Below are 26,608 nucleotides of genomic sequence, written 5' to 3'. Positions count from 1 at the left end.
TACATCCACATGATAGCTGAGGTCAAGAGCTCTCTATAACAGTTGGTCCCATGTCTGTACCCCCTTTCGTTGCTGAGTTATAAGCCCTCAAACATGCTCTGAGGTCAAGGTTCAAAGGTCAATGGCTGAAAGCAGGAGCCACGTAGAATCTTCATACTGACATATGTTACTCTCCAGGTTGAGACCTTTCCAATGATGTATTTGGTTTAGCTCTACGACAAAGTTTAGATTTTTTCATTTTTTGGACACAAGCCATGCCAGGTGTAGTTTCAGAGAGCACTTTGAAGGCCCCGTGTATAAAATGAGTTTTGTTTGTTTCTTTGCTTGTTTTTATCTTTTTTACTGTAGATAGTTACTAAAATGAGTCATCCTCACACAATACAATACTACTAAAAAGTAAAACCAATAATAACAATAATGAAATAAGCAAAAATAATATTAAAATCATATTGAAATGTTAAAATCTATTTACAGAGTGGAATGGTAGCCTAATAGATAACTTAGATAATATTTATTATTGTTTAGACACTTTATTATTGCTTAGATACTATTTAGCCTATTATTGTATTTACTTTTAGCATGTTCTACTTTTGAGTAATTTCCGAGAAGTTATGATAAAAAAAAATAAAAAATTACAGATTATAGGAGACAACCTCTTCAGTGTCTCACGTCAATTAATTAACACGATTTGTCGGCTTTTTATAATGCCTTTTTTTTTTTTTTTTTTGCTGCTGTCTCCAGTTGAGAGTGGTGATTTGCTAAATACATTCTACAATAATAATTAGATTAACATTTGGTCTATAACATTGTTGGCTATATTACGCATTTTAATTAAAAAAAACGGAAGAATAAAAGAAATAAACACCCAATAATTGCAAAACACTGCCCAAGCGCTGGATTCTGAAGACTTCGGTGTGAGACCAGGTTGTCATATGCATGGGTCAGATTTTACTCACAGGTGCGCACTTTCTCCCATCAAGTTTGTTTTTATAGATCCCAACTTCTCAGTGGGAAGTGGTGTATGCCTTTTTCTGGAATATATACTCATTAGTGAGAAAGACCTAGTTTCCCTCTCCTTACAGCCTTTGCCTTTTGCTAGGCTAAACTCATCCAAATAGTTTCCAAGTTCCAAGTTTCAATACCTATACAATACCTGACCTTGGGTAATATATAAATTTGTTATTCTACGTTAAACTTTTTTCCCTTGAATAAGTTCCCATATTTCATGTCTAGACACAAGCAGCCATCCAAAAGGTTTTCCTGAGTGAAACTGTAAAACCAGCACAAATATGATAAACCAACACATTCTCACCCCAACCTTGTCACATATTGACGTTTGGTCATGGACTTTCCACGTCTTGATACGACCTGAAAGGTACTCTGGTTTATCCCTGTTGCATGCACTGTCCTCTTTCGAAACACACTTCTGTTTTCACTGGAAATTTAACATTTGCACACAGCCACTTTCAAAGTAAATGCACTAAATCTTAAGAAAAAAGAACAGGGTTTGGCTTTAGAATCTTCCAGGACACAAACACTGCTCTCCTTGGTTAAAGTCAGTGTTTGTTGGACTGTCGTTCTTCTTCCGCCGCGTTTCCCCCTGATGCTGCCGCATATCATGCTGACATTCAAGGACGGCTTTTTTCATCAGTGTCTGACACTGCAAGTCACTACCCAGGCGCTAGATTTCACCAACTTCGGAGTGAGGGGGGGTTGAATAAACAATCTCATCAGATAACAAGTAAACAAGGTTATGATTCTGACCGAACTTGACAGTTTTTGATGCAACACATATGTTTATGTTGGTGCCACTAAAAAGTTGTGAGGTTTGATATATAGCCTTCCATTATTAAAAGATTTTTGTGTCTGCTGTCACTAACTGACTCCATATTTTATTTGTCTGCAGATGTACGGCCGGTGGAACTTTATCACAGGTTACACTGATAATGAAGTATATAACACAATTGGCAGGCTAACTGAGAGCACCTGGATGAACATCACCCCATCACTATCCAACCCCAATGAAGTTGTTGTATCTCAGGAGGACAAGATGTGAGTTAAAAACATCAACTGTACAAATACACAACATGATAATGTCTGTAGGCTAAATCATAGTTTCATCGTAATTGCGAAAACATTTGAGGACAGAAAAACTGGTGTAACCTGCTGAAAATGATTACCTTACCTCCTTAGGTCAATTTTCCTTCATGATTCTGTATATTTGCTTCTCCTGGTTCACTTATTGTCTAATAATGACATCCAGTTCCACCGCTATGCAAATGATACTCCACTTTATCGGCCAAACTTTTTGAATCCATTTAAGTGTAACATCTAACAACTGAGCTGGTGTACATCAATTCATTTTTTGCTAAGCTAAGCCTGTTACTACACCTGTCGAGCTTTCTATGCAAGTAAGGCACATATGCTATAAAGGTCACTCAATCAATCAATTTTATTTATAAAGCCCAATATCACAAATCACAATTTACCTCAGAGGGCTTTACAGCATACAATATCCATCTGTCCTTTGGATCCTCGCAGCGGATAAGGAAAAATTCCCCCCAAAAAAACCTTTAACGGGGGAAAAGGTGGCAGATTTACCATTGAAATATTTTAAATAATTCATCCTTGACCTCAGAAAGAAGTGGACAAAATCAGCCTCTTATTTTTAACTAGCAACCATCGACGCCATCAGGGGGCCTCCCCAGTGTAGTGGCTAGAGCACTCGTCCTCCATGTGAAAGGTCTAGGGTTCTTATCCCGCTGGAATTGATACAGCATAGTATCTCAATATTCTGCATGGCAATATTGTATCAACACACTGACATGTGTGTCAATCTTTGTTGATTATTAATTTTTGCAGATATATATTTTAATACAACTTTTGTTACTAGAATAATAAAATAAATTGCATTTTCAGTCCACTAGATGGTGCTGATGTTTTTTTCCTGGTGAGGACAGTTGAGGTCTCAGTCAGCGGCATTTGGCAGGAAGTTCGTCAAAACAAAGATGGAGGCACTGGAGAAAGAAATCAGACACGAGCTGTCAGCGTCTTGACTTATTATGGATTTTTTAACACAGAAAGAAATGACGACTTGGATATAACAATAATAATAATAATAATAATAATAATACATTTTATTTATAGAGGTCTTTAAGGTAGGAGCGGGCCTGGATGTGCTTTGTGGGTGAGTAGGAGGATTTTGAATTAGATACGGTAAGGAACAAGGAGCCAGTGTAGGTTCCGGAGGACAGGGGTGATGTGGTCACGGGAGCAGGTGTGGGTGAGGAGGCGGGCAGCAGATTTCTGGATATATTGAAGTTTATTGAGGAGATTGGAGGTTGTGCCGTAGAGGATACTATTGCAGTAGTCGATACGAGATGTAATAAAAGCATGAATGAGAGTTTCAGCTGCAGGGAAGAAGAGAGAGGGGCGAAGGCAGGCGATGTTTTTGAGATGGTGGAATGCTGATTTGGTGACTTGCTTGATGTGGTGGTTGAAGGAGAGATTGCTGTCAAAGATGACTCCAAGGTTGCGGCAATGGGGGGAGGGGGAGAGGGTGGAGTTGTTGATAGAGAGATGGAAGTCTTTGGCTGTCAGGGTGAGGGAATTTGGACCAATTATAAGTAAGTCTGATTTGTCGTAGTTGAATTTGAGGAGATTTGTTTGCATCCAGTGTCTGATATCAGAGAGACAGTTTGAGAGGGTGGAGTGGGTCTGAGAGGTGATGGATTTGGTGGAGATGTAGAGCTGGATGTCATCAGCGTAACCGTGGAAACGGAGGCCGTGACAACGGATGATCTGACCGAGGGGGAGGAGGTATAGGATGAAGAGGAGAGGACCAAGCACCGAACCCTGGGGACACCTTGGGACAAGGGGGCAGTTGAGGAGGAGTAGTTGTTAATGAAGGTGAATTGATTCCTTTCAGATATGAGTGGAGCCAGGTGAGGGCATCGTCTTGTTGAGAAGAGATTGTAGGCGGTAGAGTAAGATGGAGTGGTTAATGGTATCAAAGGCAGCAGTGAGGTCTGGGAGGATGAGGATGGAGAGTTGGCCGGAGTCTGAGGAGAGGAGAAGGTCATTTGTTACTTTGAGGAGGGCAGTGCTGTGGTGGGTACTGAATCCGGATTGAAATTGTTCGTAGAGATCATTATTGGTGAGATGGGCTTTGATTTGTGAGGCAACAATATGTTCCAGAATTTTAGACAGGAATGGGAGGTTGGAAATGGGCCGGAAGTTATTGATGCTGTCAGGGTTGAGTCCAGGTTTCTTGATGATTACAGCAGCCAGTTTCAGTTATGGGGGAACAGTGGGAAAATTGAGGGAGGAGTTGATAATCCCTGAGATAATTGGGGAGATGGTGGGGAAGCAGTGTTTAACAAAGGAGGATGGGATGGGATCTAGGATGCAGGTGGAGGATTTCATGGTTGAGATGATTTTGGACAAATCAGCTGGGGAGATGGGTGAAAATCTAGAGAGTGGAGAGGTGATAAGAGGAGCAAGGGGGAGGGAGGAGGAATGGGTGATGGGGGAGGAGGATAGGGAACTGTAGATGGTATCAGTTTTGGATTGGAAGAAAGAGAGGAAAGTCCATGATGATGATAGCCAGGTGGTTGGAGATTTTGGATGGTGAGACCAGTGGAGCAGACTAAATCCAGGGTGTGGCTGCAGGAGTGGGTGGGGAAATTGACATGCTGAGTGAGGTTGAGGCAGTCGAGGAGATCCAGAAAGTCAGAGGCTCGTCTACAGGTAGTGTTGTCAATATGGAATTTGAAGTCACCAAGTAGTTAACCTGAAGGTGAGATGGCTGAGAGATGTGTGACAAAATCTGTAAAGTCGGAAAGAAAAGATGGCTGTGGTTTGGGGGGGCGGTAGATTACAGCAATGACAAGGGGGTGGGGCCAGGGAGTTTAAGAGCAATGTTTTCAAATGACTGTACAGAAGGAGTGGATATAGTGTTGATTTTGGGGTTTTTTTCTGGATTGAGGCAACACCGCCGCCTCGTCCAGTGAGACGGGGTTGGTCAATGTATGTGTATCCAGTTGGGGTGGCTTGGTTGAATGTGAAATAGCCCAGATGGCTGTGCCAGGTTTCGGTGAGACAGAGGAAGTCCAGATTAGTGTCACTTATGAAATCGTTTAAGACGAGTGCTTTATTGTTGAGTGAACGAGTGTTTTGGAGAGCCAGCTTGAGAGGATGTTGTTGTGTGAGAGACTGTGAGGAGAGGGTGAGCAGGCAGAGGTTGCGATGTTTTTTTTTTTCACTTGTTTTGCATTTCTATTTTGGGGACGGGGTTTCTGATAGTTATAATGGGCTGAATGGGAAAATTTGTAGTAAGGTCATTGCATTTTATGTTAATGAGGTTGCTTTTGTTAGTAGAATTGAGGCAGTTATGGGGACGGTGAGATCTAACAGAGGTAACAGGCAGAATGGTGTAGGGAGCAGCAGGAGAAGGCAGCGACAGCTGGGGCCTGTGGGGGGAGCTGTGGAAAGTGGTGGTGGTAGTGTTCTGAGTTGGGACCGTAGAGGAAGAAGGGGGGAGCTGCATGGGGAGTGTAAACAGTCAGTCACGTGGTTGATTGTGAACAGCATGCTGCAAGATAGCTGTTAAAATCCGGCTTCCCAGTTTGTTCGGGTGGAAACCGTCAGGTTTAAAAAAGATTTTCGGCCCCAAAACAGATTGAAATTGTCTATGAAGCTCACAGAGTGTGTTTTGCAGGCAGATTGAAGCCACATGTGGATGGATATGATACAGCTGAATATTCCATATCCACAGCCGTGAGGAGAGAGTGGGCCACTTATGAAGACTGATTTTCTGATGGTGTGGAGGAATCGAAATAATTTGTTGAACTTTGCTTTGCTTTGGTGATCTCAGTCTGTCAGCAGGAAGCATCCGCGTAGCCAACGTGAATGATTATTCTGTGGACAGATGATGGGAGTGTTTGGAGTATCCCGGGGAGTTTAGCAAGAATGATGGGAACGATTGCTCCAGGGAAACAAGTGCGTAACTGCATTGAAGAAGGAGCATTGGAGTCTCCAATTATTAGAGTGGTCAGGGGGAAAAGGGGGCGAGGAGGTAGTGGTGATGAAGGGAGAGAGGGTTCTGATGGAGATCTGAGCTCAGTGGAGGGATAGCAGGGGTAACAGCTGCCTGATGGGGAGCGGTGACATCACCGGGGGACAGGTGCTTTCGGCAGGGGCAGCAACAGAGGCAGGACTGGTGGCTGATTCAGACTCTGGTGGTGTGGAACGGAAGATGATGGTGTCCATTTGCAGTTTGGCTTCACGGATCTTGCAAAGTGTGGAAATACATTGTTCCAGCCATGGTGAATGTAGTGGCCAGTAATAGGACCCACTGCGGAGAATAGGCATCGGGGTTAGTAGAAGCCAGAGGGCGTTGGAAAGGCGTTGAGTCCCGGTAACTTCCCAGTAGCGTTAGGTTCTTCAACAGATAAGTAGCATTAGCGGCAATGCTAAAAACAAGCTAGATAGTGCTAAAAACAGGCTAATGTTAGCCGGTGTTTCGGATTTACTCGCGACCCTGTTAACTGGCGACCTTCAGCCGAATGCATCTGTGGTTGTCGTAGTGACAACAGCTGTTTTCAACCAGGAAGAGAACACGTAGCTGTCCTCGCGAAGGCCTCTTTATTCAGTTTTTCATAACAATATCAAAACATAGCTGACCTGATCCGTCTTTGGATTCTTGTTGGAGGAACCCAGTCACGGACCGACACTCAGTCGCGGTTTGAATCACACTTGTTATGACGGAATGTTGAAAACGGGAAGAGGCCAAGTTGCTTTTCCTGTAAATCTAACTCCTATCTCGAATAAATTTTCTAAATAGGCCTACACAGTTTCGTCTCTTGAGGGTGGTTCAGAAAAAACACACATGGTAGGCTATATGGTATACCAAACATGTACAGTGAAGAAACAAGTAAGATCCTGCAACATAACCACAACTCCTTTGGCCAGAAGGTCATATTTCCTTGAGATAACGCACAAGTAGATTTGATGTACTCATCTGGCTTTCATTCATGTAACTAAACTTGCATTCAATGTTCACCTTTTATTAATGTGGCTGTGCTAAAGTCAGATGAACAGCCTTAAAACTTTATCTTATGAGGTAAAACACATAAGAAAAAGTTTTCCTTTGGGAAAATAATTTGCAATTTGAAAAAAGGTAATAAAATCACAATATATTGTATCACAATACTCAGCATTTCGCCATACATCTAATATTGCAATAATATCATATCATGACCTAAGCACTCCTTCTTACTAGCGTAAACTTGATGGCTACAAACAACATCATGCTACCAGATTGAGACTAAAGCTAACAGGTCTCAGGTCAAATGATGCTCCTCAAAGTCAAGGAAGGATCCTTAAACAGCTGAATTTAAAGGAGGTCACATCATCAAATCCTGTCAAAGGACTGTTCCAGTGTCAAGGATCGCTCGAATTCTACTGAAGACTAAGTCCATCCTTCAGTGAATATTCAAGGATGCATGTGTGTATCCTCAGCAGGCATGAAGTATCTGCAATTCTTTGTGCATAATTTTTTGGAATAGAAGATAGGGCCTCTTCAGTGACGCACACCTGGGGCCTGTATCACGAAGTGAGATCAACCTTTCCTGGGTTACCCAGACCTATCCTGGGTTGACTAACCCTAACAATGGCAATCAGAATAATCGGTATCATGACGCTGGATATCAACTCGGTAACTCAACCCAGGGTTGCTTTATCAAGAGCCGTGAACGCGCACGCAGCGGACCAACCACAATTATGAGAGAAGCGCAGTGTCACTGAGTGTCACTGAGCGTCCTCACAGAGTGCCGTATGTGAGGGGGAAAAAAGTATTTCTCATGAGGATCAGAGATTAATTCTACTAAAATATGAGGAGGAGAAAAGCAACATTACAGAAAAGGCCAACACCGTGGCAGCTGCAGGAGGAGGAAACATGCGTGGCAACGCATAACGGGATGAATAATGTTTAGTTTTAGTTTAGATCAGTTTATTTGCACATAATGTTAAAAACAGACAGTATAAAATTTACAAGATTAAAATAAGAAAAGTGCCAGAGAGGTTAGAAGCCACTAAAAGCTTATCAAAGAAATTCCCCTGTCAAAACATCAATGAAATCACATAATAGAGAAGAGAAAAAAATGGGTAAGGAAAGAAGAAATAGAGGAGGAGAGAGGGAAAAATCAAGACAAAACAAGGTAGCAAATAAAATTATATGTAGGTTAAATCACTCATCACTGGTTCAAGTAGCTACAGTACCTGTACCTGTACATCTGACACTGATCACACCCTTGAATCCCATGAAATCAATGCTGCGCAGATGAATTGCGTGTATTACAATTATCGTCTAACATCATTGCGTATGATAAATTGGTCTTCTTTGTCATAACGTTATATATGCTACAATAAAGCTTAAAGCTGACGCCACAGTTAAATCATATCAACACCAAATTGATAGTCTGAATAAAATCATCCTGATATTGAGCTGTGTTAGAAATTAACAGCTGCGCAAAAATATACCTAGTCTCCCTCTTTAAAAAACAAAAAGGAAAATCCCTCAAACACTATGAGGTGTAGACATGATGGGCTACTTTCCACATTTCCAGCAGCAAAGCTGTCAATTAGGCCCATTATCTTTAACAGGGATCATTTCCTCCAACAAAACAAAATGGTTGCACTAATTAATGGTGCTATTAAGTGTCAGCAAATTATCAGTTTCCCATCATGACTGGGCTGCATTTCTGTCAGCGGAATCATTTTTTTCTGAACAGCTGATTGGCCAGTGGGTGGTGCTTTTTATAGGATCAGATTCAACCCTGAACTTACCCTGCTCTGGAGCAGGATAGCCGTTCAGAGTAAGTTACCATGGTGATCTACCCCGATAAGAACTGAACCGGCTTCGTGAGACCGAAAACCCAGGGTTAACCCTGAAGTTACCTCGCTAAGACATTAATCCTGCTTCATGATACAGGCCCCTGGGCAGTCTTTAGCCAGTTCCAATGCGTGTTCATCAAATGCTTGGATAGAGTCTTGCCTAACCTCTGTAGGACCCAACTTGGAAGGATCTGTCCTACCAAGGAAGCATCTTTGACTTTGAGAAGAATCAAAAGTCAGCATCCTCTCCAGCTGCTCATCCACGTGAATGACACTGAAAGACAGAAACAGCTTGATTTGTTTATTAATTGGTTATTTACTTTTTTAATATATTTTTATTTATTTATTTTATTATTTATTTATTTATTTTTTGCCTCACGCATACTACACACAAACAGGAAAAAATCTAAGTCCGAAATTATTTTTGTGTTGGTTTGTTTGTTTCTTTCTTTTTCTTCTTCTTTTTTTTTCTTTGTTTTTCTGGTTAGAGTTATATAGTTAAAGATACTGCTTCTGTCTGCTGACAAATTGGAATCTAGCTTCCCCTCTTGTCTCATGCTGTATTACGTGTTTTGTTTTTTTTGTGTTGTTCACCTGTGTTGTATTGTTTGATGGTCTGTATTGCGCTATATAAATTTTAAAAAAAAAAGAAAAAAAAGAAAGAAAGACAGAAACAGCATCAGTATTGAGCTCTGAAAACAACCACCTCGTCCTGGAACGATGACGTAGTCCTTGACGTAGCCAGGGACACATCAGGATGAATTAGTGTTTACACCACAAGAGATATGTTGTAAAATATGTCCCAGACCACCTCTGCAAGTGGTTTGAGTGATCACATTGCGTCTTGGTGGTCATTTAGACTTGTATTTTGTCATATCCTAGGCTTTAGATCTTGTGTTTTTTATAATAAAGTAATGCTAACAGAACAAGTCGTTAAAACAAATCAATCCTAACTTAATGTAAAAGCTAAGGAGCTCAAAAGTTATATTTTGATTAATAGTAAATGAATGACTTCTCGGCTTAAAGGTCAAACATCTTTACCTCAGGAGTAGTTTGACAAAACAATCCCAACTCACAGTCCATTTGGTCTTTTTCAGAGCTTCCAAATGTATCACTCAGTCTTCATCAGTGGAAGGAATCTTAACTTTTCAAGCCAGCACGGATAAGAAGTAGTAAAAGAGCTCTGTCAGAAAATGAAGTAATCTCTTCCTCTGTTGTTTTTCTCAGAAATGGAACCTGCATAACTTCAGTTGTCAACATAACCATTGATGGCAACACTTTGTCATCATCATGTAAGTTACCTGATCCAACACAGTACTTTTCTTTGTCAGTTTTGTGAGTCAGAGAATCTATCATATGGAGATCATGTTTCTGACAGATTAAGAGCTGCAGATCCATCACACATATAGACCCTTTAGGGGCCAACATCACAATGGTGTCATTTTATTAGCTGGAGGCAAAACCTGCCTCTCCACCACAGGGCTGTAGGCTACATAGGAGTCTTAAAATGTGGTCTTGTGTTATTGGAAGCCAGAAAAGAAGGAGTCATGGCTCAACACTTAAATTTTATCACATACCAGCCTTCACTGACCAACAAAAGCAAACATTGTGGATAAATGTGATAAGACAAAAGGACTGGACAGAGGCCATCATCAAAAATGCTCACATGTGCAGCAGACACATCATATCAGATTAGGGAAAAAGTATTTCTTGTAGAGGAATATTGGATTTCTCTGTAATGCTATCATTTTAGCTTATTAGCTAACGTTAGCTTCGATAGCAAAACAAACTGGAGGAAACTGTTCAAGTGTCATCCTCCTTTGTAAGATTGGCATAGTAATCACCCACAAAGCTTCCTCTGACATCATCCATCCACTCAATCCACCTTATTTTTCACGGAAACACGCCCTGCGTTCCAATACCCATACTACCATACTATTTAGTATGCCAGAAAAAGAATTAGTGTGTCCCAATACATAGTATGTCAGATGCAGTATGCCAAAAGTACCAGGATGTTCTACTACATCCGGCCATATTTTGCAGTATGCATGTCAGCATGCTTCTTTGGCCATTCTGACCCACAATCCTTTGCACAGCGGAAGTTACGTCACAGTTACTGAGCTGCGTGTACGGCTATAGATAGATATAGATATACACACACATATATATACACTGTATAAACACAATATACACAATACAAAACATAGTATAGCATATTAATAAATTTATTAATATATTATTAATATATTTTAATAAAGAAAAAGCTCTATTGTTGATTGAGTTTATTTCTCACACACACCCACTCTCTTTTATACCCACAGCCATCAGACTTAATAATTCTTTGTTAAATAGATGATCTTACAGACTTCTTTGAAATTTTCTTTTCGGGGATTAGTAAAGTTATTCTTATTACACTGACTGCTGTGATCCCTCAAAAGTAGTAAAAAACATTTTCAGTATTTACATAAACACTGAAATTAATTTTGGTATTGGTATTATAACTATGAAAATGGGACTGTGGTCAAGATAATTTGAAAAAAGATACAGAAGGATGAGCAGCAGGGGATATTTGCAGCACAGCTGGTGGAAAAGTGAATATGTGCACAAAGTTGTGCTAGGCAAGGCAAGGCAAGGCAAGTTTATTTGTATAGCACAATTCAACACAAGGTAATTCAAAGTGCTTTACAGAGACATTAAAAGCAACAAGACACAATTTAAAACAATAAAAACAGTCGATTGAAAAGGGAAATAGAAATTGAGAATGATAGTGATAATAATAAAATACAGTAACATAAAATAAAAACAGGCTCAATACATTGAACCATCAGGATAAGAAAAGAAGTAAAATAATAAAAGGCATAAATCAGCAGTGTGTAGTCAAAAAGTACGGGCAGCAGAATACAGCAGGTAAGTATTTAATCTAAGAGTACGCTTCAGTAAACAATAGTGTTTTTAGCTCTGATTTAAAGGAGCTGACAGTTTGAGCAAACCTCAGATCTACATATTATGCTATACATAATATGCTATACTGTGTTTTGTATTGTGTATATGGTGTTTATACAGTATGTTTATACAGTATATAAATACTGTATATATATATATATATATATATATATATATATAGCCTATATATATACACATATATATATATACATATATATATATATATATATATATATAGAGAGAGAGAGAGAGAGAGAGATATATATATATATAGATATATATATATATATCTATATATATATCCCACTCTGGGGTTGAGGTGAATAAAATAACTGTGTTGTGATCTAAATAACATGCTGTTGCTATCTGCAGAAAGTATTAAAGCATGAAATCCCGCATTTTTAATGTACAAAAGCATCCTGTATCATAACTACATGTGTGCCGTTTGTAACAAACCAAACCACGTGAAAATCAGTTGAAAATTCAGTGAGTTATTCTATTTTACTTGTGCATACAGCTCCTTCCTCAATAGAAGTGAATGCACTGTGGAGGCGAAGCGAGACTCATCCAAGATGGCAGCCGGCGAGGACGTCGGCTCCAATAGGCAGCGGCAGTCAATGCGGCGTCTATGTATATATGTCTATGGATGTGATGGCGAATGTAGTGTGTCCCAATAGTATGCATACTGCATGCATACTGCATACTACACTACATACTTTTTAAGGGCAGCTGCAGTACATACTAAAAGTATATATTAGAAGTATGCGATTTGGAACGCAGGGACGGAGGCAAAACAGAACGCAGCCAGCTTCCGTTTTTTTGTGCGACACTTCCGGTCCAGCACTCTTACCACTGTGTAAATGGGAATCGCCTTGTTGTATACCTTGCTAAGTTTAGCTATATATATGTATATATCACATTTTTCACATCACTATATCACCGTTTAGACTAATCTGATGTTTGTAAAGTCTATAAACACAATGACTGAACAAACATTAGTATTTTCTCTGTGTGTAATTAATAACATGGTTATCGTAGATTAGCTGGGCTAGCTGTTAGCTGTTAGCCGTTAGCCGTGTCTGTAATAACTCACTAAACTCACAAAGTGGCCCGTGAAAAAAATATTTTCTCCAGCGGATGTCTTAGTTACAACATGATTGAGCTAACTGGAGTAGTTTCATGTCGTATCCGACAACAGGAGGCTTTTAACGGATGACGATCCTGATGTTAGCTTTGCTGCTAGTGTTAGCTGTCCCTGTCAGCTGCAGCCACTGATGCTTTCTAGACATCGTGATTTCCCAAAACTGAATAAATACCACACATAGCAACACAAAACTGCTTTGCTAGCTCAGTCATGTTGTAACGGCTGGATGGTTGATGCGTACATGCTGATTCAGGTGCTATCAGAGCCGATCCGTGCATCACTATGGCTTAATGATCAACTCAGTCAATTAAAACAACCTGTCCTGTGTTAGGAGTGTATGTCACTGACAGAAAGAAAGAAAGAAAGAAAGAAAGAAAAGGGAAAAAATGATAGAAAAGCAGCGTACACCTCACATCTGTGTGTCTGTGTGTCGAGGGTGCAAGCCGCAGCTTCAGCTGCTCAGGTAGAGAGGCTTAGCCCGTTGTGTTTTTTCGCTGATTCGGTTCTGCAGATTCTCTGCTAGTACACTGGAGACGGGGATCAAACAGTTTGTCTCACTCGGGATAGATTGTGCTTTTTTGGTTCATAGTTTATGATTGACGTGCGATTTATTCGCGTTTAGAGGGAATAAATTTCTGTTATAACGGAAACGTGGGCACAGTTATCTATACAAAATACACAGACTAACTAACTAACTAACTAACTGATTGACTAACATAAACAACTGAAAATTGAAAAAAAAATTAGCTTGCACCGTTAGCTCCGGTAAGGGAAAGCATGAGGGAAAGCGGCTGACCGGAAGTCACGCACAAAAAAACGGAAGCTGATCACTATTTACTTCCGTGTTTGAAAATAAGGTGGATAGTATGTACGGGTCAGCCAGTCTGATCCCATTGGTCAGTGTTTACTTATTCAAGTAACATTCATGGTCCCAGAGAGTGTGTGACCTGACATGGTAAATGCAGTCTGACGCTCTACACTAAAATGAGAGCGCTGTTGGTCAAAGAAATGGAGTGTTATATTTCTACATGAATTAACAAACGGTTAAGTTAATCACATGTTCACTCCACTCGGTGCTCTGCTGCTTCATCTCCCCAGACAGAGTGCCCAGAGTGCAGTGCTCTGGTACTCAGAATGAGTATTTCTGAATGCACCGCTTGAATCATCTTCCTCCATTGTCTAAAACAAGCCAACAGAACTTGCTAGCTAGCATTATCTAATGTCTGTGGAGAATTGTTTTGCCTCCAGTTCAGCCCCGCCCACCAAAAAACGTCATATTGTTTACTAACGGTAAAAGGGTCTACTGCTCTGCTGCCTTCAGACGTTTGTACAGACAAAAAGCAGCTGTGGATGACAGACACTGCTGAGAATCAAACAGTAAACTTCGGTTCAGATCAAAAACTTTATTTATCCTAAATGATCAATTCAGTTTGACAGCCTTCCCAGTTTGCATAATAGGTTAAAAAAAAAAGTGACATAATAACAAAAACAATAAACATACTCCGAATAGCAGCAGCACTCGAACATCAACAACAACATGTCAGTGACAATCCACACATGGGTCTCAGGAAAAGAGCAGCGAACACCCTTTGGCACCCACAGGTCGCCACATACGGGCTCACACAAGGCGCAAACAACAAGAATAAAGAGAGAAACCTAGCTACTGCCATAGTCATTTAGCCACCTGATAGCAGAAGGAATAAAATAATTGTAGTAGCAGTTTGTTTTTGTAATAGGTTGAAAATGCTATATGTTGAGTTTCTGTTTAGAAAAAAAAACACCCCCCTTATTTTTTAAGATAACTCTGTAAAGAACTACACTAACAGAGTTGACTTGAACGCATCGAGGATTTACACCACTAGATCAGTAGATGGCGCTCACGCACTCCTTTGGATCAGGCTGAGGAGTTTCTTTTCAGGCCATACTTAATGTGAATCAGAAATAAAATGGCACTGGCTTGATTGAGACTTTAATCCATCATGGGTCTCTTCATTGATCCACAAATATGGTAAAAACTCCTTCTAAACTCTCTAGTTAATACTCACACAAAGGTGAATAAATAAGAAACTGTTTGTCTGTGTTTTAGGATGACTGTGACCATTATATAATGTTTTGGTGTGTAGTTAATTGTGTGTATCTGCTGAGATAAATGCAACACAACAAGCTGATGGCAGCCATGTTGTTGCTCCCTGTAGAGGTTGGGTGTAGAGCACCTACAGATAATCTATGGCGGGGATTACCTGTTGCTGTACCTGATAAATGGAGAAGACAAAGGAAACTAGGGTCTTGGGGCCGGGGTCCTGGTCAGGCAGAGGAAACATTAGAACTAGTGTCCTCTGCCAAGTTTTCTTCTAGCTGATGTGTAGTGACTGGACAGCAAACTGGATGAAGTCAAGAGCAGGGTGGCTTTTCTACGGGAGACTGAGAACTCCAACTTTATGGCCTTCAAGGAAACTTGGCTCGACCCCTTGATCCTGCAGACCTCAGCCATTTTTTTAGAGAGGGTCTCCATTCATGGACAGAATTTGTGTTTTACTGTACTGGTTTTCTTTTTTCACATATTTAATGAGTGTTGTTGGACAGAGCCTCAGACCTAAACTTTTCGCTGCCAATTCACTGTAATTCTTGTACACACACTTGTAGGAAAAGTAGATATGAAAGTTAACAAGGTTAACAGTAACAGCTCAGAGAAGTAAAGATTTTAGTTTGATACGTTATTGTTTATTTGTATTATTATTTAGACACTTCCTGAAGTATTTTCGCGCTGTAGCCATTTGGTATTGGCCAGATATGTTTGTTTTTTTATTGCTGTTTGTTTGTTGTTGTTTTTTTTCTGCTTTAAGGGGTTTAAGATTGGAAAGGGGGGGTGGGAGCCAGCTGTCTTACAATTTTAATGTTACCACTTAAGGGTCAACTAGTCAAAATATGTCCTTATTCTGTAACTTTTTTGGATGTCAAATCAAAATGATTTGAATACAGGGGACAGGAGGAGAGGTTTGACCCTAGCCAGCTGGAATGTATGTGGCTTGAACAGTCGAACAAAGAGAGGGAAGGTGTTTGCCTATCTTAAGTCACTATCACCAGATATAATATTTCTATTGGAAACTCATTTGAAAAATTATACTCATACCAGACTTAAGTGTAAAGGGATTGGAAATGTGTATCACTCATCTTTTCCCGCAAAAGCTAGAGGTACAGCAGTCATGATAATGAAAGGCATTCTTTTTATTCACAAAACCACAGTATCTGATGAAGTGGGGAAATTTATTCTACACCTCTTACCCTACTGAACATATACACACCCAATGTGGACAACTCATCATTCTTCAAGAAAGTGACATCTCTTATACCAGATATGTCCCGGGTGCGTGGCGTCAGTCCGACCACCCAATGGTTCGACTACCCATTAGTCTGACTACCCAAAGGTCCGACCTAGTATTTGAATCCCATTAGTCCAACCTCCCAAAAATCCGACCGCAGTAAAGTTACATTTCAGGGGGGACCAGGCAACTTTCCCCTTTTAGTAAACACAGAGCAGCGGTACCACTAAACAGCTGCAATGTCTCGCGGACTGTGAGGACAGTTGCATTTATCTCATGACGGGAAATCACATCATCTGCTATATGTGACGTACATGCCCTTATTTGGATAACACATCCTTGTATTCCCACACATGGGAAGATGTTTTAAGTAGGGGGGGCTGCCAACTGAATGAGTGTATACATATATATATATATATATATATATATATGTATATATATATATATACAGTACAGGCCAAAAGTTTGGACACACCTTCTCATTCAATGTGTTTTCTTTATTTTCATGACTATTTACATTGTAGATTCTCACTGAAGGCATCAAAACTATGAATGAACACATGTGGAGTTATGTACTTAACAAAAAAAGGTGAAATAACTGAAAACTGTTTTATATTCTAGTTTCTTCAAAATAGCCACCCTTTGCTCTGATTACTGCTTTGCACACTCTTGGCATTCTCTCCATGAGCTTCAAGAGGTAGTCACCTGAAATGGTTTCCACTTCACAGGTGTGCCTTATCAGGGTTAATTAGTGGAATTTCTTGCTTTATCAATGGGGTTGGGACCATCAGTTGTAAGATTTTTAAGTTTACAGTTACTGCTGAGTGTAAGATGCTACAGCCTGCAGCCACCACCAGGTGGGGCTGCAGACCCGGCAGCACCCCACTTTGGGTACTCCACTTTCCCACGCTACTGGTTAGATGTAGTTTATTTGTACATAATGGCAGGAAGGGGGAGGAAGGAAAGAGGGAGGAAAGAGAAAATGAGGGGGTGAGATAAGAAGGAACAGTCAAAACAGATGGGGTCAGTTTGACCCAGCCAGCCTCCACTGTTAACCAGGGTTACGGTCTTCACTCCTCGATGAGGGCGGCTCTTGGCACATGGACCTCAGACTTCAGCCTCCAGAGAGGCATGGAGGGTCCACAGCTGAGAGAGCTGTAAACTGTTCAATTTGACATTTGAATTTAAAAATTGACATTCGAATTCATTTGTTTTAAATTTGTTAATAAAAATCAATAATCACATTTATATGCATTACTAAATAATTAATTTTGCTATTGAGTGATTTTTCTTTGATGTCAGATTTTCTGTTGCAATTTGTGTAAGGTTCACCCCCTTTATCCCGTCACAAATGCCTATAATATTGAGTAATAATAATTATAAAAACAAATAATAATAATAATAAAGTAATATACACTATGTATGTACACTGTGCTGCATCCAATACAGTTTCTGGATGATTGTGGACAGTACTGAACCTTTTATGTGGAAATCAGACAAGAAAAAATGCATAAATCAAATTTTTAACATAGGCGAACATGAGAGATTGTGGCATCACCTGTCTTAGCATTTTTCAATACTTTCCACCACTGGGATTTCGTAGGACTTTTGATATGTTATAACTAACATAATTATGAGTCTAAAACAACTATAAGCAGAGAGACAGAGAAACAATTATGCAGCCATACAGAAGTTTAAAAGTCCAAACAAAATATTTATTGACAAGAAACAATTATAATCAATTCCATAATTCAAAGTAGATTTTTACTCAACGAAAAATATATAAAGCTTTTCAGGGAGGCTCTCGTTCACTGTCCGATGATGACCCATCGGCAGAATCCACCCAGTACACGTCGCTGAGTCCGGACACCTCCCCTTCATCAGACTCTCCCTCATTCATGCTGTTCAGCAAGTATAGTGCCTGATACACAGTAAATCTCTTTCTCTTATTCTCCAATTGTCTTCTTGGGGATTGGATTGGGTTTGACTGGCAAAGGACATTGGGTTTGTGTTTTATTAAGGGCAATTGTTTGTGGGGTTAGGCCTATTTGTTTTCTGTATTAGCGTGACCCGATGTGTTAATTGAGTGAATTGTCCGAGCACTTAAGTTGTTGAGTTAAACTAACCATACGAGTCCTTTTCATTTTTTATACAATTTATTGCTGCATTTTGGAAGCAAAAAGAGTTAAGTTTTTTGGGGGTTTCATGTTATATCAAGGTTTTCAGCTTGGCACCGTGAACCTGTGCCTCCCATGACCTGTAAAAGTAACGTTGTGACATAAGCCTCAGTTTCTGTTGTTGGCGAACTGTTACAAGCTGATGAATTCGCTGGTCAAGGCTAGGCAAAACGTTAGTAGGCTACAGGTGAGATGAGAGACAGATGGATGGTTTGTCTCTAACAAAATACGTTCTGTAGACGTGCTGCAAGAAGGATTAATGCTTAATATATATCTGCAGCCAGAGCGCATTACGCTGTCAGTAGGCTTTATGGATGTGTTATCCAAATAAGGGCATGTACGTCACATATAGCAGATGGATGTGATTTCCCGTTGATGAGATAAATGCAACTGTCTTCACAGTCCATGCCGGCGCAGTGAGGGAGAAATGCACAGACTGCTTCATGTTGGAAGTGCTGTGGTCGGACTACTGGGTATGAAATCTTAATGAAACCCAAAGATATTAATGGCCGATTTCTCCAATTTTATGAAAAGCTGTACACATCCAAAATTAATACAGACTACACTGCTATGAGAGATTTTCTAGATAAATGCAACCTCTCACAAATAGATGAGGCAGAGTCGGCTCAGCTGAACTCTGAAATTTCAATTAAAGAAATCCAAAAAGCCATCACCTCACTTAAGAGCAATAAAGCCCCTGGCCCTGATGCCTACCTGGTGAGCTTTATAAAAAAAAATTATGAAATTCTTTAACCATACTTACATAGAATGTTTACTCAAGCTCACACTGATGGTGCCCTTCCTCCTACCCTAACGGAGGCAGTTATCACAATGATATATAAAAAGGGTAAGGACCCAGAAGAAATGGGCTCCTTTCTTCCTATTTCTCTGTTAAACCAAGATGGCAAATTGTTTTCTAAAGTTAGACTGAGTCCCCTTTTAGGAAAATGAGTGCATTCAGACCAGACAGGTTTTATACCAAATAGAAACTCCTTTTTTAACCTTAGGCAACTATACAACATCGTATACTCTACTGACAGACCGAGAGAAGAACTAGCTGTTCTGTCGCTTGATGCAGAAAAAGCATTTGACCAAGACGAATGGCCTTATCTGTTTGAAATTTTAAAAAGGTTCAAATTTGGAGAAAAATTCATTTCAGTAGTCAAGCTTCTCTACAACAACCGTACAGAGGAACGAGACAGGGATGCCCTCTATCACCCTTGATCTTTGCCCTAGAATATTGAGCCTCTTGCTGAGAGTATCCATTCAGATCCTTAGATCATGGTTACAATACTGAAAATTCTACAAATAAAATATAATTTTATGCTGATGATACTGCTTTTATACATCACTCAGCCACAAGCTACAATTCCGAACCTGCTTGAAAAAATGAACTCATTTGGAACCTTTCCTGGATATAGGATAAAGTGTAGTAAACATGAGTTGATGCCTATACATGTACAACATGTCTCCTGGTTACAAAATCTTCCTTTTAAAATATTTACAGAGAAATTTACATATCCATGAATTCAGACTACAAAATACCACAAAAATGTATTCAAAGCAAATTTTCCTCCTCCAGAATTAATGTCATTAAAATGTTATTTCTGCCTCAATTACTGTGCTTATTTCAGAATATACCTGTGCTTCTTGCTAAGTCCTTCTTCAAACATTTAGGGCTCTAGTTTCCCGGCGCGGCACAGGGTGGCGCAGGGTGGCGAACCCCGCGCAGAGCTAGTTTCGAGCAGCGCAACCCAAGGCACTTGGTTTGGTAGTTTGGCAGACCGAGGTGCGCTGAGATGGGTGTGGCGGCGCAGCAGGGGGAGGTGTCGACAGATCCAGCTTGGTGCAGTGACAGTTTCGTGCCAAAAGGCTTCGCTGAAGGTGCGTTAAAAGCTCGCCAGCTGAAACCACGTCTACTGTCAGTGCAGGCAGAGCGCAGCCGGTGTAGGGGAAGTTTGGCTGACCGGCGGACAGTGCGCACACGTCACCAAAACCTCACAGGCAGGTTTCCAGAATGTCAGGCACATTAACAATGCAATAAATACCCACAAAAACCACTATTCAATGCAACTATCTGCAATCAGCACATAAATGTATCTCTATATCGACTGTCCCGTCACATCTGATGTCAGATCAAAGGGGATTGGCACCGTTTGGCATGTTTGGCACGCGTAATGGAAACCCAACCTGATTTGATTAACACAGCTGCAAACTAATAAGTTCACATCCCTCTCAGCCAACCACAGACAGCCACAGCATCAGATAGGGAGTATATATTCAGCATCTGTCATCTTAGAAAAGTCAAAAGAAAAGAAACAGTGAGACTGCGAGAGAGAAAGAGAGAGCGCGCGCGCACGAGAGAAACGCAACATTGATTTACAATTGTGGTGACCTCCTCCCAGGCTACCTTTGCATCATCAGCCCGTGGAGGTCTGCTCGCAGTTCCATATATTCGGACACTGCGAGCAGACCTCCCGGACCAAAACATCAGTTTCCTCCTGGGAGAAGTTTGGCTGTCTGACGCTGCTGCTCTCTTCTGCCATGGCGAATTGAGTAAACTCTCATTACGCCTTCGCGCGGCACATTTAAGGGCGAGGAGAGGGGCTCATTTGATTGGTGTGATGTGTGTAAAACCCACTCCACGCCTTCTCTCCTCCCTCTTTTCGACTTGCGCAGGTAGGAGGGACGGAGGTGGGAAAGAAAGAGTAGCTGCGCCAGCGCGCACAGTGTGCCAAACTTACAAAATCCGCCTGGCCACACCCAGTTGGCGGAGCGCAGGTGCGCTGCGCCTCCACCTCGTCCGGTCTGCAAAACTAGAGACCATAGACTCAATTGTGGTCCCTTTTTTATGGAACTACAATACACATAGAATTGGCAAGAAACACCTCTGCAAATCTAAAAAGGAGGGGGCTCTGGCACTTCCAAATTTTCTATCATATTATTGGGCCTCAAATATGAGGATTGTGACATTTTCTCTAGATGACAGAGCAATTCCACCAAGCAGGCTTAAAATTGAACAAGAAGCTTGTAAACCTCACTACATAGGTGCCATTTTTCTGTCACGAATCCGGAAACAAATCAAATCACATTTTAATCTGGAACCCATATCCCATGCTTTACCCATTTTTGGAAACCCGACCTTTGCACCAGCTAATCTAGATAATGCTTTTACAATCTGGAAAAAGGCAGGTATCCACACTATAGGAGACTTGTACATTGATGGCACCTTTGCTTCTTTTGCTCAAATACAGAGTAAATATAAACTGTTCAGATACTTGCAAATAAGAGACTACATTAGGAAATACCTGCAAAATTCTGAGACTTTTAGAGGCTCTAGTCTTGACAAATGCCTTCAATCCACATCAGACTCAGGAAAATTAATATCTTACAGTACCAGTCAAAAGTTTGGACACACTCTTATAGACAAACTTTCATATTTTGATAAGGTTTGGGCACCTGTCACTCAGTATTTTATTTTAAAAAATTGCATCAGCAGTACTGAGAGTACGGTAGGGAGTGTGCCGTTTGAGGAGCTCAGACAGGTAGGGGGGAGCCAGGTTGTGGAGAGCTTTGAAAGTGATGACGAAGAGTTTGAAGTGAGTACACTGGGGAATGGGAGAGCCAGTGGAGGTTTTGAAGGACGGGGATAATGTGATCACGGGTGCGCGAGTGTGTGAGAAGACGGGCAGCTGAGTTCTGGATATATTGTAGTTTCTTGAGTGTTTTGGCCGACAAACCGTAGAGGAGCGGTGTAGTCTGGAAGTAATGAATGTGTGGATGTCCGTCTCTACAACTGAAAAGAAGAGGGATGGATGGAGGCGGACGATGTTCCTGAGATGGAAGAAGGCAGTTTTGGTGATATGTTTGATATGTTGGTCAAAGGAGAGGGTTTGATCAAAGATGACACCAAGGTTACAGATATGGGAGGAGAGCACAGTGCAACCATGGATGGAGAGGGAGAAATTCACAACAAATACATTCTTAGGTTTCACAGTATCTGTTTATTGTTGTTTTATTTAAGTTTTCTGACTTGGTTCCTGTCCTCAGACTTCAACATTACCTCTGAGTTTTACCTGCTGCCGAGCTGTGACAGCTGTCTGCTCATGAGTGTCAACAGCACCGCCAGAAACCTCGACAAGTTACTGCAGATGATGAATTTCAGCAGCAACGTTACAGGGGACAAGATCAACGCCCGTGCTCTTTACCTAAATGGTAGGAAGGAATGAGTCTGAGAGAGAAAATAAAACATATTATGTCCAAAACATTACACCATTTTTGTTGTTTTGTTTCCAGCCAGAGAGTCGACCCTGAAGGACTCAGACCTGGAGCATTTCAAACAGCAGGCGAGCTGCCTTGGCTTCTCCAGAGAGCCAGACATCCTTTATGACCCCAAGAACGGTGCTTTACCTTTTAAACCCATCTGATTAAAGAATGAAATCAAGATTTGTGATTTCATACAGAACTGATTCTTTTATCTCTTTTTCTCTCTACAGAGTTCTGTGCTGAAGGCGAGGGCATTAAGATGTCAATCATGTGAGGTTAAGGTTAACTTAATGAATATTTCAAACTGTAACTGAGGAAGTAAAGAGATAAAAAAAAAGTGACTCAAACATCAAACATGTGGTCCTTGTTTTTTATTCCGAATCTAATAAAATGTTCTAACACCAAGGTTTTCAAACTTTGAAGCACCTCGCTGTAACATGAGCACTGGCTATGAAAATGAGAACTAGCAATGAGAGTTGGGCTTTGCTGTAAAATAGGGCCCCGAGACTGATTGCATTTGCATCAAAAATCAAACTCCCACTTGGAGACGTAACTCAGTCTAATCTGAACAAACATGAAACACATTTTTATGCCTCTGCTCTGGCGATAGCCATGGCTTTAGGCATTATGTTTTCAGGTTGTCCGTCCTTCTGTCTCATTCTCATGAACACAATATCTAAAGAGCACCTCAAGGGAATTTCTTCAAATTTGGCACAAGGAATGACGTGGACTTGAGGATGAACTTGTTATATTTTGGTAGTCAATGGTCAAATGTCAAGGTCGCTGTGACCTTGCATCCATCTCATTCTCTTGAATATGATATCTCAAGAACAGCTTGAGGGAATTTCTTCAAATTTGGCACAAATGTCCACTTAGGGTGCTTTCACACCTTCCCTGATTGATTCAGTTCAATCGAATTCAAGTTTGTTTGCCACCTAAGTGCAGTTTGTTTGGGCAGATGTGAACACAGCAATTGCACTCAAGTGTGCACCAAAACACCTCTCTCTTTAAGAAGGTCTCAGTCCGGTTACAAACGAACTCTGCCGAAAGAACTCTTGTGGTGAAAACTTGTTCCCACCTTGATCCAAACCAACTGCTGTCACATTACGCATTGTTTGGGTTTAACAAGACCATGTCCGGAGGATTATTAATGTGTCCTCCTGCATTGCCTTAATATGCAAATTCGGCACATCCAATGCATCAAAATATTGTTTTCTAGTTGGAGTCGTGCCTCGTTTTCAAACTGTATGGTTTGCCTAAAATGAACAATGCAAGCAATATAGCAAACGATGACCAGCACTAAAATCAACCTGCATAGTTGTCCCTCCATTTTGACATCAGAAAGTGTTGCATTTATCTTGCAAGTGTACTCTTCTTCAGTGTTTTGTTTGCTCCCTGGATTTTTTCCGCATGGAAATTCTGACCAATCAAGAGCAGCTTTCACAAGGCATTTTATCTTGTCCACTTGTAAATGCTGCCATGAAGACACGAACCAACTCTAGGCAATTATGCAATGTTGTAACAAAATTAGTCCCTGATTCAGACCAAAGCAAGACAATTCTAGGTCTGAAAGCATCCTTAGACTGATTAGTTTTTGGTGGTTAAAGGTCAAAGCTCACTGTGATCTTCTCTGCCTTATTCTCATGAATGTGATATCTCAAGAACACTTTGAGGGAATTTTTTGGACTCAGCAATGAGCTGATTGGATTTTAGTGGTCAAAGTGTGACACCACCACAAAGGTGAGGGAAGAGACATGTACAGTATTGTTAGAGTGTCTTAAAGTAGAATAGCCTTCAAATATACTGTCAGTGTGTCTTACAGTGTAGCTCTCTTCCCACTGCTCTATCTTGTTACCACCTGTTCCGGTTCGGGTGTGTTGCTGCACACAGGTGAAGGGGCAATTAATCACGTTTGAGCCTATTTAAGTTTTCCTTAAGTACGTTTTTCTGCTGGTGTCAGTTGGAAGCCAGAGTCAGGTCTCTTACTTTGTGGTCGAAGGTCAGTGTGACCTCACAAAATATGTTTTTGGCCTTGATTCAAGAATTCATATGCTATGTAAGACAAAACTTTACACAAATGTCTAACAGGATAAAATAATGAAGTGATGACGTTTTATATCCAAAGGGTCAAAGGTCAATTTCACTGTGACATCATAATGTTCTGCATAAAACACTTTGCTGTCCATTATTCACCATCATATCTCAAGAACAGAAGTGGAGACGTTTGGTCAGATAAATTTTCACAGACATGGCTATAAACTGTGAGAGAGATTTGACTGATGCTCTGAGGCATACAATCATGGGACGGTAATTCTAGTTAGAATATAATGTAGCTTACACTTTCTGTGGATGTCATTATCTCTGTGTCCGTCCAGAATACACATCCTTAAAATTCACGCAGACGCTGCAAAACCTCCCTAACAATCATCATGTATTTGTTTTCTTCAGTATCGCAGTGATCCAGTGAAAGTTTTCTGTACATGAGTGCACTGTAAACAGGAGCTGCTGATAGCCAGCATCCGTTTGACTTCATGTCAACTTGTAGCCCACAGCAGAACTGAATGACTCTATGGCAACATCATACACCCTGTTTACATCCCCCAAAGCATAATGGGAACTGTATTTTTAAAGCTTAGCAAATGATCATCCCTAAAATAGAGGTAAGACAAAAAAAAAATAAGAGAGACAAAGTCCGTTATTGTTTACTCTTTTCTACCACAATCAGTGTTTTATTTGGCACAACGAAGGCTCAGAATGTCCTATCGACTTTTTGGCGGGGGTGCGTATCACATACACATTTAACAGGTGACTAATCACACATATTCAAGCTCTAGTTTATGTGTCATTTCAGTTCTTAGAAATAATTTATCAGAAAAGTAACGTTACAAACAACAGCAAACATTATTCACCAGCAACAATAAAGAGCAAACAATATTTTAAGGCTCAGCCTTCATCATTGTTTATCAGGAAATCACGCCAAACTCTGTGAGTCTGTGTGGGCGGACGTTAGAATATCTGTCCTTTTGGAGTTTAACCGCGTACCTCAACATGAAACCAGCAGTATTCACAGAAAAGTTCTAGATTCACATTCAGATTTATTTACTCAAGAATATTACAAAGAAATTACTCATTTAATTGAATAGTTTTTATAGTTTATTTATAGATTTCACAGCTTACATAGAAAAAGCATAATTTTGTTTGAGATAGCTAGTGACTAGAAAATAAAAATAAAAAAGTAAACCATGACATAGATGGGTTTGCCCTTTTGAGGACATACTGTATAAAGCAAATGGCACCATTTGTAAATCAGTAACATTATTTTTATCATTCCTCTTTGAACACAGGCATATATTTAAGGTGGCAATCTGAATCACTTTCAAGGACCCACTCTTGCTACAACCTACCCACCCCACAAGCCCATAACTGCAGCACCTACACTGTCTTTATTTAAGCCCATGCCTTTCAAAACGATCCACTCTAATATCTACAAATAAATCAAAATTCCTCTCTATTCAACTATGGATTCATCACCCTCCTTAAATCATACCATCAATAGACGGTCTAATCGCCAAAGACTTTATCACATTTTGCATTCCAGTGTGCACGTTAATAAATATTATTTTTACTATAAAAACGTGTCTTTCCTGATTGAAATATAATGCCACTATAACAACAAAGTAATGAATGCTTTTGAAAATGTGTATTTCTTTGGTAAAACACTTTTGTTAAAACAAGTGCAACTGAGCTTAATCATAAAAAAGTAATGCTAATATTATAATTTCATAGCATATGGTACTATTTACCACAACAGAGTGAATTTCATGTGTTTCTGTTCTGTCTTGTTGTAAATTCATCCTATACTG

General features: G+C 40.4%; 1 protein-coding gene across 1 annotated transcript in view; it reads left to right on the top strand.

The window, feature by feature from the left end:
• LOC117250604 (uncharacterized) overlaps positions 1-23,099 on the top strand; it is a 32,315-nt gene extending 9,216 nt beyond the window's left edge. Inside the window, exons 2-6 of the mRNA XM_033616609.2 lie at positions 1,907-2,052; positions 10,123-10,187; positions 22,530-22,694; positions 22,776-22,880; positions 22,976-23,099. Coding sequence (XP_033472500.1) covers positions 1,907-2,052; positions 10,123-10,187; positions 22,530-22,694; positions 22,776-22,880; positions 22,976-23,019 — 525 coding nt within the window. The 3' untranslated portion in view covers positions 23,020-23,099. The remainder of the gene's footprint in view (positions 1-1,906; positions 2,053-10,122; positions 10,188-22,529; positions 22,695-22,775; positions 22,881-22,975) is intronic.
• Positions 23,100-26,608: the final 3,509 nt, after the last annotated feature.

Source organism: Epinephelus lanceolatus, chromosome 16, assembly GCF_041903045.1.
Source record: "Epinephelus lanceolatus isolate andai-2023 chromosome 16, ASM4190304v1, whole genome shotgun sequence".
Taxonomy (NCBI): Eukaryota; Metazoa; Chordata; class Actinopteri; order Perciformes; family Serranidae; genus Epinephelus; species Epinephelus lanceolatus.
The sequence above is the reverse complement of the archived record's forward strand: the minus strand, read 5'-3'. Positions and strand labels throughout refer to the sequence as shown.